General features: G+C 46.1%; 1 protein-coding gene across 3 annotated transcripts in view; it reads left to right on the top strand.

Moving 5' to 3' along the window:
- Nucleotides 1–14711, top strand: part of HDX (highly divergent homeobox) — a 131738-nt gene that overhangs the window by 94767 nt on the left and 22260 nt on the right. For all 3 annotated transcript variants that reach the window (XM_033946834.1, XM_033946835.1, XM_033946836.1), the window contains exon 9: nt 6226–6305. In XM_033946834.1, coding sequence (XP_033802725.1) covers nt 6226–6305 — 80 coding nt within the window. The remainder of the gene's footprint in view (nt 1–6225; nt 6306–14711) is intronic.

Here is a 14711-nt window from a genome sequence, read left to right as displayed (position 1 = left end):
ACCACAATCAGACATTTGGTAAACACTCTTGGAGAGGAAGCAAGACCGAAGGGTAGCACCTTGTACTGGTAATGACAACGATTGATCATGAAGCGTAGGTACTGTCTGGAGGCCAGATTGACCGGTATATGAGTGTATGCTTCTTTGAGATCGAGGGAACATAGCCAGTTGCCTTGATTGAGAAGAGGGTAAAGAGTGGCCAGAGAAAGCATTCTGAATTTCTCTTTGACCAAGCATTTGTTGAGATCGCGAAGATCTAAAATGGGTCTGAGATCTCCTGTTTTTTTGGGAACTAGAAAATAACGGGAGTAGAATCCCTGCCCCTTTTGATCTAGAGGAACTTCCTCTATGGCGTTCAGAAGGAGGAGGGATTGAACCTCTTGAAGAAGGAGGGAAGACTGAGGAGTGTCCAAAGCAGACTCTTTTGGTAGACTTTGAGCAGGAAGAGTCTGAAAGTTGAGAGAGTAGCCGTGGCGGATGATGTTGAGGACCCACTGATCCGAGGTGATGGTTTCCCAACGGCTTATAAAGTGAGTAAGGCGTCCTCCTATAGGCAGCGGAAGATGGGCAGATGGAGGAATACTGGCTATGTCCTGGAGAACCAAGTCAAAAGGGTTGTGAGGATTTTTGTGGAGGAGGAGGCTTCACCTGTTGCTGCTGCTGTGTCGGTCTATTGTTTTGCCTCTGCTGTTGCCTCTGGCGTCTGGGTTGTTGAGGTGCCGGTGGCAAAGTACGAGCCACAAATCGACGTTGATATGCCGATTGTTGACGAAAAAGCCTGGTAGGTGGGGTCTTCTTTTTTGTTTTGAGGAAAGTATCCCACCTAGTCTCATGAGCTGAAAGCTTTTGTGTAGTGGAGTCCATGGATTCTCCAAACAGCTCATCCCCCAGGCAAGGTGCATTAGCCAGTCGATCCTGATGATTGACATCAAGTTCTGAAACTCTGAGCCAGGCCAGTCGACGCATGGCCACCGACATAGCCGTGGCCCGAGAAGTCAGCTCAAAGGTGTCATAGATCGATCTGACCATGAACTTACGAAGTTGTAAGAGCGATGAAGAAGTTTGGCGAAAAGCAGATCTTTTACGGTCAGGGAGGTATTTTTCAAAAGATGACAAATTTTGAATGAGATGCTTAAGGTAGAAAGAAAAATGGAAAGCATAGTTCCCTGATCTATTAGCAAGCATCGCATTTTGATATAACCTCTTGCCAAACTTATCCATGGCTTTACCTTCCCTGCCAGGAGGGACAGAGGCGTACACACTAGCCCCCGTAGATTTCTTTAAAGTGGATTCCACCAATAAAGATTCATGAGGGAGTTGTGGTTTGTCAAAACCTGGAATAGGTATGACCTTATATAAGGAGTCCAGTTTTCGAGGAGCTCCTGGAATGGTCAAGGGCGTCTCCAGATTTTTGTAGAAAGTTTCTCGCAAAATATCATGGAGAGGTAGTTTCAGGAATTCCCTTGGAGGCTGGTCAAAGTCAAGTGCATCGAAAAATGCCTTGGATTTTTTAGATTCAGCCTCCAAGGGAATAGAGAGAGAGTCACACATCTCTTTGAGAAAAGAGGTGAAAGAAGTTGCATCAGGTTTGGAAGACGGATCTAAACCAGAAGGATCGTCGTCCCCTGACGAACACTCTCCCTCAGAGAGGAAAGGCTCCTCTGAATCACCCCACAGATCAGGGTCCCTCACTTGAAAGCTGCGGTCCCGTGACTCCGGTGTGGAAGGTTCCAGGTGTCGAGTTTTGTGAGTCGACTTACCAGATCTCTGTGAAACTGTACCGGGAGATGTTATAGGGTGTGCCGGTGCCGAAGTTTGTACGGCCTGGTGTAAAGACCTCGGTTCCGGCGCTAAGATCGGCATGGATGCTGATGAAGCCGTATGTACCGGTACCAACAAAGTGGATACCGATAAAAGAGGTTGTTCCACTGCCGGTACCGGTGGCTCAGACCGGACCGGGACTGGAAGGCTCGGAGTCAAAAGAGCAGGAAGAAGCTGTTGTAATTGCTCCTTAAGCTGCACTTGAAGGACGGCGGCAATTCGCTCGTCCAGCGAAGGCATCGGTACCGCTTTTTTCTTCTGCGGTACCTTTGGTGCCGCTCTACACTCCGAAGAGGAACCCGAGGTCGAAGGGCTCACCTCAATCGGAGCGGAGCGCTTCCGTGGGCGCCTCAAGGTCGGCAGGATTGGGCTCGCTGCCACTGAGACCGGAGGGCACTCCAACGGGGAAGGCTTCTTAGCCGGCTTACCTGAGGGATGTGACGCCGGCGCGGTGTCACGCGGCGTCGATGAAGTAGGTGCCGACTGCGTCGGGGCCGAAGTCGGGGCCGGTGCCGCCGAATCCGACATCTCGGTACCAAATAAAAGCCGCTGTTGAATCTGGCGGTTTTTTAAAGTTCTCTTTTTTAGAGTGGCACAGCGGGTGCAGGTGGACGCCCGATGGTCAGGACCCAGGCACTGTAAGCACCAGTTGTGCGGGTCGCTGAGGGAAATGGGCCTTGCGCACCCCTGGCACTTCTTAAAACCGGGTTGGGGGGGCATGAACGTAAAAACGGCTTCTGCCAAATCGAAGGCCGAGGCCTCGATGGTGGCAGCAGGCCCCGCCGGGGCGAACCCATAAAAAGAAGAAAAAAAAAAGAAAATTCTTTTTTTTTTTTAGAAAATAAGAAAAAGAAAAAGAAGGAATATAATTCCGAAAAAGTTTACGCGAGCGGGAAAGCGTTGGAGAAAAAATTTTCAACAGCCGTTGAAAGTGCGTCTTCTTAGCTCCGCGGAAACTAAGAAACTGGGGACCGCGTACCTCTGTCGGGCGGGAAGGCACTCGCGCGTGCGCGGTGCGGCCTACTAGAACTTTCCAAGTTCTTAGAGTGCAATCACTCTAAAATTGTCCGTACCGGGGCTCCGTCGGTGCCGTCACCCATCAGTCAAGAATATCTGCCTGCTGTCCCTGGATAACACCTGTTACGGTAAGTAACTGTGCTTTCTGATCTGCTACAGTTGTCCCCACTTTGTGCCCTGAATCCTGCTCTTTGGCAGGTCGGAAGACCTGAAGTGGATTCTGCTGTGGTGTAGGTTTCCAGTTTCACTGGCCGTTGGGGAGGGGATCGTAGTTCTCTTTCTTCCTCTCACAGGTATCGTCAGGGATATTCAGGATTCCTCCTAGAGACATTCATAGAGCTACGCCTCCATTACCACGGTTCCGATTCCAGGTGTCCTCAGGTTCCTGTGCAGTGGTTTTGCCACACACGCGCTTGTGCATGCAAAAACCTAACATAAAAAGCGCCGATGTCCTTACAGGCTTGAAGATTGTCCAGTCAGTTGCTGGATCCTGTGGGGAGTTTTCAGTGAGTATGCACATTGCCAAAGGCTTTTTTAGGGTGCTCGTTACACACAGCAGGTTAGTTCTACATTGTTCATCAATGGGTTTTTCTGAGTTTCCTTTGTGCCTATTGCAGAGCATAACAGTTCGTGACTTGTGTTGATGGGGATTCTCCCCTGTACCCCTTTGTCCTGGATTTACAGGTATGTGTTTGACTTTGGAACTGAACTGTTTTTACCATTAGGGGGAGTGCACCATGTGTTCTGAAAAGATGTGAATTCTTGCAATAATCCAGACTGCGGGTTGGGATTGAACACCTAGCATATGGGATCCTTTAGGGACTAACAGAAAGAAGATTATCGTAGGTAGAACCTAATCTTCCATTCCAAAACCTGTGGCATCCGGCAAGAATCTTTTATCAGCAATCCTGTTTAATATCTATCCAATACTATTATGTTGGAAATTCATGAGCAAGAGACCACTGACTTTTTTGCTGAGGCAGCACCATGACCACTTGAAGGTCACGTACCCTATCCTCTCTAGCAACAGTAAAATTACCCTTTGTTAATGGGAGGGGGGGGAGGAGGGAAATAGGGAGAAAAAGCATTGTCCACCCTTGGGCTTCCCAAAAAGTATATACTGTCCATGCCTCTGCTATGGCTTCTGCTACCCTGACCTTCTGTAGGTCTGTCTTTCTGGAATATCAGTGACTGCTGGTAAGCATCAAAGAAAACAGAAAAATCAGCAGTGATCAAACAAAGAAGCTACAAGGTATACATTTTGCTAGGCGTTTTAAGAATACCAGTAGTAACAGATTTTAAAGCAAGCTTGTTCTATTGCATATGGTAATGTTGTACTTTGAACCTCAAATTGCAAACATTTGCTAAATTTCGCTAAGAGCCGTAAAATATCTGCAAGAAAGAGTGAATATGATGTGGGAATAAAAGGTAATTTTATATGCTGAACAGAATGTGAACAAGGCTGCAGAGAAGAAATTTGATATTGGTGAAGCAAATATTAACCACTGGTGAAAAGTCAAAATTTAAATTTTGCATATAAAGCTACAACAAAGTGCCTTATGAGTGCAAAAAAGGGACAATATCCCCAAATTGATGATGTAGTTTTACAATTTGTAACTGAACCAAAGGACTATCAGTTACATGCCAAATGATTCATCTTAAGTGAATGGAAGTTGCAAATTCACTTGGAATAAACAATTTTAAAGCTTTAAGAGTTTGATGCAATTGATTTATGCATAGGGAGGGCATTAAGGCAACAAATGTCAAAAACTTCTTGCAGATTTCAAAGAAAAACTCAAAGCTTTCAGAGTTGTATTATTCAATTATAAACTACAGTACTTAAAAAAAATATGAATTCAGTAAAATAATAAATAGGTAATGCTAATTAAATCCTTGACATGCTGCATAATTATACCGTTATCCAAGAGGTTCTAAATAAGTCAAAATAAAAATTACAGGTTATAACAGAGTATCACTGTTATATATAACAGCTGATGGCCAAATGCATAAATAAAATTGGTCAAAGAACATTCCCTGAAGAAGGGAAGTAGTTATAGATAAATGAAGGATTTGTATATGATTTTTATATAGATGGTCATTACACTATGTGTTTTTAATCTGAAATGGTAAAATTTGTGGATTATCTTCTTTGGGGTCCTTTTACTAAGGCGTGCTAGCCATTTTAATGCACGCTAAACGCTAACATGTCCATAGAATATAATGGACACGTTAGCATTTAGCGCATGCTAAAACGGCTAGCGCGCCTTAGTAAAAGGGTTAGGGTTGGTACTACCAAGGAAGGTAAAGGCTGCAAAGGCAAAGATGCTAAAGTACCTTCTTGCTCCTTGATGTGGTTTCCAAGGGTATGTATTCATTTATAAACAAAATGAAAAATGCAAGAAAATAGGCCTGTTCCATTTCAAAATTAATGAAAATAATCTTGAAATGGTTTTTCATTTCATGTACTCTGTGCAGCCAATGCATTAAAGAAAAACAAACAAAACCAAAGCATTAAATGAAATTAAGCCCCTCCCTTTCCTCTGAAAGCACACTAGGGAGGAGGGGAACTGCGCACACCTTTACTGGCTCATACATAATAGGGCTGCGGCCCATTAACAAGGGCTGCGGCCCATTAACAGGGGCTGCATGGGAAAGCTGACATTACTGCTGTTTGTATAATATGCATTTCATTGGTAAATGGAGGATGCTGTCAATATGGCATCTTTAATGAGCAACAAAAAACAGGTTGCCGGTTCCAAATAAGGCTTACTTTATGTGTATTCATTACAGTTGAGTATGGTCTCAAAGTGGGTATAAACAGTGTAATAAATGTAAACACTGAAGCTCTGATTCTATAAAGTCCGCCTAAAGTTAGGTGATGATATCGGCACTGGTTCTGTAAAAATTAGGCGCCCATTATGAAATCACATTCAGTGTCACCTAAATGTGCTTAGCCATCGCTCAGCATCCTAACATTTAGCCATTCTCAATTTATGCCAGGGTTTTTCTATGCCTAAAGTTAGGCACCAATATCACAGTCTAATAGCACCTGATTCACATAGAGGCACCTAACTCAAGAACACGCCCATGATCTGCCCCTATCCATGCCCACTTTTAGTGTAGGTTTTTTGGATTAGGCACCGACCTCTTATAGGATCAAGATTTCTGAGTTAGGTGCCTAACTTTCAATTAAGTTTAATTAAGGGTGATTGCGAAGTGTTGAGGGTCAATATCAGCACTCATAAGCCTATTGCTCAATTAAAGTAGGCACCAATTTCGGCACCTAACTTTAGGCAGACTTTATAGAATCAGGGCCTGAATACATATCGTGAAAAACTTAAAGCCGAGGGGAAAAACAAAACTAAAACTGAATTTTGATTTCAACAGAAGAAATCAGCGATGTTGGAAGAAATGAAGAAATTTGTCTCAAAGAAGATAATGAAAATGTGATGTCCACAGATAATGTGGTATGTAAGCTCCTTGGGGAATGCAGTTTTCATTCTTGTGATCACTGTGTACTACAAGTTTCAACATGGTGCAGCTGGCTATGCGATATTGATGAAGTATAAAATAGTGAATTAAATATATTTTTACAGCGGCCGTTAAGAGAGTGAATAGAATGCTAGGTATAACCAAGAAGGGTATTACAACCAGAACGAAAGAAGTTATCCTGCCGTTGTATTGGGCGATGGTGCGCCCGCATCTGGAGTACTGCATCCAATATTGGTCGTTGTACTTAAAGAAGGATATGGCGATACTCGAGAGGGTTCAGAAGAGAGCGACATGCTTGATAAAAGGTATGGAAAACCTTTCATACGCTGAAAGATTGGAGAAACTGGGGCTCTTTTCCCTGGAGAAGCAGAGACTTAGAGGGGATATGATAGAGACTTACAAGATCATGAAAGGCAGAGAGAAAGTAGAGAGGGACAGATTTGTCAAACTTTCGAAAACTACAAGAACGAGAGGGCATTCGGAAAAATTAAAAGGGGACAGAGTTCAGAACCAATACTAGGAAGTTCTTCTTCACCCAGAGGGTGGTGGACACCTGGAATGTGCTTCCAGAGGGCATGATAGGACAGAATACGGTTTTGGAGTTCAAGAAGGAATTGGATGATTTCCTGAAGGAAAAGGGGATAGAAGGGTCTAGATAGAGGATTACTATACAGGTCCTGGACCTGATGGGCCGCCGCGTGAGTGGACTGCTGGGCATGATGGACCTATGGTCTGACCCAGCAGAGGCATTACTTATGTTCTTATGTTAAAACTTGAGTTGCTTGCTACTATATGGACTGCCATGGGTACAAAAAGCATTATTCCCTTTCTGACATGTTTTATATAGAAGAAAGAGTTAATGGTAGAACTAATACTTTTTTGATTGCTTTAGATCAGTGTATTAATTTGTAGCCTTCCAGAGCTGCAAATAAGTCTGATTTTTAGGCTATCCATGAATATTCTGTAGAACACTATTTATATAAAGATCCGTTAACAGAAAATGCTCATTTGGACAAAAATAACAGTCTGAGTCCTAATCTATTATCCTGTGAAACTTCTACTACCTAAGGATTGTTTGGCTTAATATGACCTTACTGTAGTTTCAGTGTACAAAGTAGTTGAAAGTTCAGTAGATTGGTCTCTATCTTCCTCCTTTTATTAGGTTACTTAAGTGCACCAATGAGAAGTATTATTCTCATTTCAGGTTTCTGGTAAAGCCTCACCTCAAACTGTGTTCAGTTTGTGAGACCACATCTAGAGTAAATAGGGGCAGTATTAAAGTAGAGCCACCAAAAACATGGTCTGCACTATGGCCATATGCAGAGAGACTAAAGATGAACTCTCAAAAAAGAGAAGAAAATAGATGTTTCAAACATTTAAATATTTAACAGGCTCCAATGAAGTATTAGAAGGAAGCGTGATCCACAGAATGAAAAGTTCAAGAACAATGGGTCATGCTATGAAGCTGAAGGAAGGTAAACTCTAAATGAATGTAAGAAAATACTTTCACTAGAACAAACTTCCCTTGAAAGTGGTAGGATCCAAAGCAGAATTCAAGCATGCATGGTATAGACATAGGGGTAGAGGAAATCAGAAGACTACAGATCATTAAGTCCTATGGCAGTACATCTGATAGGTGTAGATAGGAAAACTGGGCCAGACATCTATGTTTTTATCAGCCATTCATAAAAATTACTATTATCCAAATTTTTTGTGCCATTGTTTGAAATGGTCATTGTCTTAACCATTCTGCATAATAATTTATGCTGTCTATTTGGCCTGAGAATTGGATTAATTTACACATTTTGGGTAACTTTGCAAACCCAGATCTGGCTGTTGTTCTCAAAGGACTGCAGTGAATTCTGCTTTTTCTTTCTGCATGGACATTTGTAAACAATTAGAAAGATCTTAAATAATATGCCTTTTAAGAGTACCAGAAAGATAGAGTAGAGAGTTGCGCGGGGACAGAAATCCCACCCGTCCCCACCCGTCCCCGCCAAAGTCCCACCCGTCCCCACCCGTCCCCGTGAGGAATCCCACCCGTCCCCGTGAGGATTCCCTCCGTCCCCACCCGTCCCCGCGAGGAATCCCCTCCGTCCCCACCCGTCCCCGTGAGGAATCCCCTCCGTCCCCGCCCGTCCCTATAAACTTCAGAAATAGTTATTTCATTTAATTATGCTACTGAATTAAAGGCTCTGGTAGAAACCCATTTACAAATAAGCAAAAAGACTTTATTAATTTGAAAATATTAATTGGGAAGAATACATACTTTGCAAATGGGTTTCTACCAGAGCCTCTAATGTTTATAAATTTTTATCAACACAACTAATATACTACTTTACCTTGAAGCAAAATAAAAAAAAAGAAATATAATTCTTTTCCTACCTTTGTTGCCTGGTTTCTGCTTTCCTCATGTTCTCATTCAATTCCTTCCATCCACTGTCTCTCTTCCTTCTGCATCTTCCATTTGCTCTGTTACTGTGCCTCTCCCTTTCTTCCCCCTTCCAAATTGGTCTGGCACCTATCTTCTTCTCTCCGCTCCTCCCATAGTCTGGCATCTGTCTTCTTCCCTGCCAGCGTCTTCTCCCTACTCTCTCTTCCCCATTTCCTTTCAGCGTCCTTCTCCCCCCATCTTCCCCATGTCCTGTCAGCGTCCTTCTCCCCCCTCTGTCTTCTCCATGGCCTTTCAGCGTCCTTCTCCACCCCCCCATCTTCCCCATGTCCTTTCAGCATCCTTCTCCACCCCTTTGTCTTCCCCATGTGCTTTCAGCATCCTTCTCCCCCCTCTGTCTTCCACAAGTGCTTTCAGAGTCCTCCCCCCCCCCGCCCTTCCCATGGCCTTTCAGCGTCCTTCTCCACCCCTTTGTATTCCCCATGTGCTTTCAGCGTCCTTCTCTCTCCTCTGTCTTCAAGTGCTTTCAGAGTCCTTCCCCCCCCCTCCCGTCTTCCCCATGGCCTTTCAGCGTCCTTCTCCCCACTCCTTCTCTACCGCCCCGGGTGCAGCACAGCCGGCCAGGTCCCCTTACTTTTGTGGCACTTCCCCGACCGACTGACAACAGCCCCGGTCCGACAAACCTCCCTGTCCTTAACTGCGAATCTAAATTACCTTATTACAGCTGCTGTAAGAAGATAATTTAGATTCGCGGCTACAGGGCAGGGAGGATTGTCGGACCGGGGCTGTTGTCGGTCGGTCGGGGAAGTGCCACAAAAGTAAGGGGACCTGGCCGGCTGTGCTGCAACCGGGGCGGGGTGTGGCGGGGCGGACCGCCCCCTCCCTTGGTAGCCACTCGAACCGCGAGGCTACTCTCCTCCTTACCTGCACTGCCTGCAGCACAGAGCCAAACGGAAGTCTTCCCGACGTCAGCGCTGACGTCGGAAGGAGGGAGGGCTTTGTTTAAGCCCTCCCTCCCCTCCGACGTCAGCGCTGACGTCGGGAAGACTTCCGTTCGGCTCTGTGCTGCAAGCAGAGAAGGTAGGGAGAAGAGCCGCGCGACTGAGTACATCCAGCCCCGCAGGAACCCTGCGACCCTCGGAGGCGTCCCCAGGGGATCCCCGCGACCCTAGGGGGCGTCCCCACGGGATCCCCGCGACCCTAGGGGCGTCCCCACGGGATCCCCGTGACCCAAAGGGGGAACCCGCGGGATTCCCGTCGTCCCCGTTCCCGTGCAGCTCTCTAAGATAGAGGCTCTGTGCCCGCTATTCAGGCTGCTTTTCACAGACTTTGGCGATCCCAGATATTAAATGCTGGGGCTATATCCAGCCCTGGCATTGAATATCCGGTACAAAATTACCGTATTTTCACCCATATACCGCGCACCCGTGTAAAACGCGCACACGGGTATAGCGCGCAGGGAACAGAAATTTCTGTAAAAAAATTTTACTATAGCGCGCACACGTGTATACCACGCATGCCGCCCCGACTCTCCTCTCGCCGCCCCGACTCTCCATTCACCGCCCCAACTCTCCGTTCGCCGCCCCGACGCTCCGTTCGCCGCCCCGACTCTCCTTTCGCCCGCCCCTACTCTCCTTTCCAAAGGACCGCTCGCACCCCCACAGCCTCTCCCCCTCCCGCATGGAGAAGCTGCCTACCGTTGTTTCTGGATGCCAGTGAGCCCAGCTGCTTCCTTTGCCGGCGGTCCCGCCCCTTCTCTGAGCTCTGCGCTACGCTGCTTCCTCTTCCGGCGGTCCCGCCCTTTCTCTGACATCAGAGAAAGGGCGGGACCATCGGAAGAGGAAGCAGCGTAGCGCAGGGCTCAGAGAAGGGGCGGGACCGCCGGCAAAGGAAGCAGCTGGGCTCACTGGCATCCAGAAACAACGGTAGGCAGCTTCTCCATGCGGGAGGGGGGGGAGGCTGTGGGGATGCGAGCGGTCCTTCGGGTGGGGGTGCGAGTGGTCCTTCAGGGTGATGAATCGGACATCGGAGGGGGAAGAAACTATGTAAAAAAAAATTTGTACAACGCGCATGGTTATGCACGGTTTGTAAAATCGTGTATAACGCGCGCGTTATATGCGTGAAAATACGGTAGATGGCTTTTACCTAGCTAGCAAAGCTGATTTTCATCAGCTTGCCAGCTAAGGAAAAGGTAAAAACTAGACCTGCCTTTTAGACAGATCTATATGACTCTGTGCCTTAGTCAGCTAGCTGATAAAAATTGGTGGTGACTGGTTATATCGCACTAGAAAAAACAAGGAAGGCAACCAAGTCACATCAAGGTCTGCGTGGGGGAAGCTCACAGTGCCAAACTTGTCTCACAACTTATAAGCCAAATACAGTGTAACATGTCAAAAAAGCATGTCACACTGTATAATGCTGTAGGGCGCTCTCAGTGTGAACCCTCAGTGATAGGAGCACAGCTCCAACACTTTACTTCTGGGTCAAGGCGATAAGCCTCTACCCACACACCATCATCGAGCGCCCTGTGTGTGCAAGAATCAAACCAATCAACAATCAAAGTGAGTAAATAAAACTCAACACAAACGACCTGAGCAACCCCCACACAAACCCTGCCAGCCAAACCCCCTCAAAAAGCACGCACAAAATCACAACAAAATCAAAAACCATACCAAAAGGTGAAGAACATATCCAAAAATAAACAATACTTATCCAAAACTGTCACACCGACGGAAAAACCGCGCCAGGAGGAAAGGTTCGGCCTCCAACAGAACACGAGCAGAGAGGACGGCTGGAGGGCGGGGCTGGTCATCGGACTTGCTGACGAGCCTGATATTCGGCAGGAGATAGTCAGCTATCTTCTGCTGAATATCAGTGGTTAGCCAGACAGGAACTACTCCCAGATGGTTAAGTCCTACTGAACATCAGAGTGTCTGTGTCATAACTAATATCTTGTGCCAGAATCAGTACAGTAGCAAAGGTGTGGACTAGAAAAATGTGTGATTAATCAACCATTTCAAATTAGTGTTTAGCCTTTAAATTACAAAGTATAGTATATAATAATTATGTGAGATTTAGCACTTTGGGTATTATAGTTTAAAACATTAAGTTCCAAAAGGGGGAAGATAAACTTCAAAAATGTCACAACTGCAGAGGAGCTGTGAAGGTTACTTCTGTACACTTAGTCCAGGAGGTGTTTGTATTTTGATTCATATTTAAATTAGGTATCTAACAGATGGGATGTATGTAAATCAGTTGGTGGCAAGAGGCAGACATTTATGCCAATAAATCAAAGTGAAGTACACTGCCAGCTAAATGTGCTCATTATAAAGGGAGGAAACAGAGAAGATGATGACTTATAAATACATGTATGATATTTCATCAATATGGAGATCAGGGACAGATTTCCAGTGAGAATACTCACAGGTAAGGGGGACAGACCATCACCACTCTTCACCCTATTTAGCTTCACTCTTTTCCCAGATAGATTGCCTCATCCTGTGGCTAATTCTGAAAAGCAGCAGTGATAGCAAGGCAGCTTTGATGGCAGAACTAGCACAGGACCTTCAAGGTTTTAGTTATAGCATATCCTCTACAGATGTTCCTGGCTGCTTTAAGACTAACTGATATTTAGAGGGACAGTGATAAGGTAAGAGAGGGAAGAGTTTAAGCCTCTGAAGTTTGAGGCTTTCTACAAAGTCCTGGCGGGTAGTATCCATCTGCCTTAAAGCCCCTCAATTTGGCTCAAAATTGGCTGGGATGGACTCACAGGCTGTTCTGCCTCATACCATGCTTGCACTGGATGGTCAGCTGAGGAGTGTCTGCATGCTGCGGGGCATGCGAGGAATGGGTGGGAGCCTTGGACTCGGCCTCCTCTGAGTCCTCTAGGATTGGGGAACCACAGTGGGTCTGAGTGGTAGGGAAAAAAATCCCTTCCGGATTCCACAAACAATGAAGGCGTGTAATGTAAGTGTGTGGACGTTGCTGAGCCCGAGAAGCCGGGCTGAGATCCTTCAGGGATCTGTGGGGCCACTTGTTCAAGAATTTACCACAGAATTTGTGAATCTCCTGTGAAAAGCTTGTTTGATGGGTCTTGGATGTTCTGCACAGCCTGGGGGTGCACCAGCATTGCACCAGAGAGAGATCCTTCTTCCAGATGTCTCCCTTCTGTAGAGAAAGCTAGCTCCCAGCCTAAGTGACCAAGTGAAGCAGGATTGGAGGCCAGGCTACATGCCTTTATTGTCCCAGGGCTCAGCAACTTTCCTGTAGGATTCTGGTTCCCTATCAAGGACCGGGAATAAAGAGGTGATAGTTGCACTCGTCCAGGGAGAAAATCCATCGGTGTGGCAGTTTTTCAAGTTGGCTATCATCCCACGTTATTACGGTGCTCAGATATTTGAAGTTGGAGCTTCAACAGCCATCCACCTCACAATGTACGGTCATGAGTGGAACAAATGCTCAGACCACCTTTTTCCCCATACATCCGGACATCATCTTGCTGATCACTGAGCAATGGGAGACTCTGGAAGGCTCCCTGAAGGTGGCAAATATTACATCCAAACTTTATCCCATGGTTCTGGAATTTCAGAAGCTGTTTAGTCAGCTGAAGGTGGATTCCACAGAGGGTCAAGTAACTATAAATCTACCTACCTCCTTAGTGAGGGAGGAGTGATGTTAAAAGATGCACAAGATCACAAGGTGGATGTTCTTTTGAGGCATATGCCTGCCAAACCAGGTTAAGGTGGAGTCCTGCCGAGGAGGAGGATGTCTGCCCCCAGCTGGTGCTAGAGGGGGTGGATTATGTAGCAGACACTTTATATGATATCATCAAAGTCTTGTGCAAGGTGTTAGCATATGCCGTTTCTGCCCGTAGGATGCTCTGGATCAGGCAATGGGTAGGAGTAGAGAATGACACGGGGACAAATTTGTCCCCATCCCCACAGGAACTCAATTTTCCCATCCCGTCCCCGTGAGCTTTGTTGATGTCCCTGCCCCATTCCTGTAAGCTCTATCTTAACTGCACAAGCCTCTGACACTTATGATTTTAAAGTGTATGAGGCTTGTGCAGATGAGGACAGAGCTTGCAAGAATGGGTCAGGGTCAGGAAAAGAACTCGACGGGTTGGGAAAATGAGTTCCCGCAGGGATGGGGAAAAATTTATCCCTGTGTCATTCTCTAGGCAGGAGATTCAGCCTCCAAAGCCGCTTTAAGCAAACTGCCCTTCAAAGGGCAGATGCTATTTGGTAAAGACTTAGACAACTTTATGGCCAGCATGGTGGATCACTGTCCTAAAACTCTTCCAGACAGCAGACCTCGCTGACCCGCCAGAGGAAGCAAAGGCAATTTTCATTCCTCACGGCATTCCCACCTGTACTAAGCAGATTCCTCCCCTCAGAGATATTATCAGGGATCCAGACCCCAGCAACCACTGGGGGCTCATGTCAACACAACTTCCAAGAAGTCACAAGTCAGCATAACTTCGAAGAAGTCATAATGATGCCAGATCAGCAGCTGCACGCACACACATTGGCTGGAGGCTGTCAGCATTCTGGAGGGAATGGGTGAAAATTTATTTGGACTACGCGGTCCTAGATCTTATTTGAGAGGGTCACAAGATCAAGTTCTATCACCCTTTTTCAGATCTGTTCATTGACTCTCCAGCCATAAAAGAGGCCTGAGTCTGAGCAATGGTTCAAAGGCTATTGGACTTTCAAGCCATAGAACCAGTTCCCAAAGAAAAATTGGGCTCTGGCAGATACTCCATATATTTCATAGTGCCCAAGAAAGGCATAGAAGACTGGAGACCGATTCTGAACCTAAAGCCCGTGAATGCGGAACTGAGAATTCCGCACTTAACATGGAGACAGTTTGGTCCATCATTGCAGTGGTAACTCCGGGGAAATTCTTAGCTTCCCTAGATCTAACAGAGGTGTACCTTCATATTCCCATTTTCCCGGACCACAGGAAATATTTGAGATTCCGTGTCCTT

Source organism: Geotrypetes seraphini, chromosome 5 (genome assembly GCF_902459505.1).
Source record: "Geotrypetes seraphini chromosome 5, aGeoSer1.1, whole genome shotgun sequence".
Classification (NCBI taxonomy): Eukaryota; Metazoa; Chordata; class Amphibia; order Gymnophiona; family Dermophiidae; genus Geotrypetes; species Geotrypetes seraphini.
Note: the sequence above shows the minus strand (reverse complement) of the source record. Positions and strands in the feature narration are given on the sequence as shown.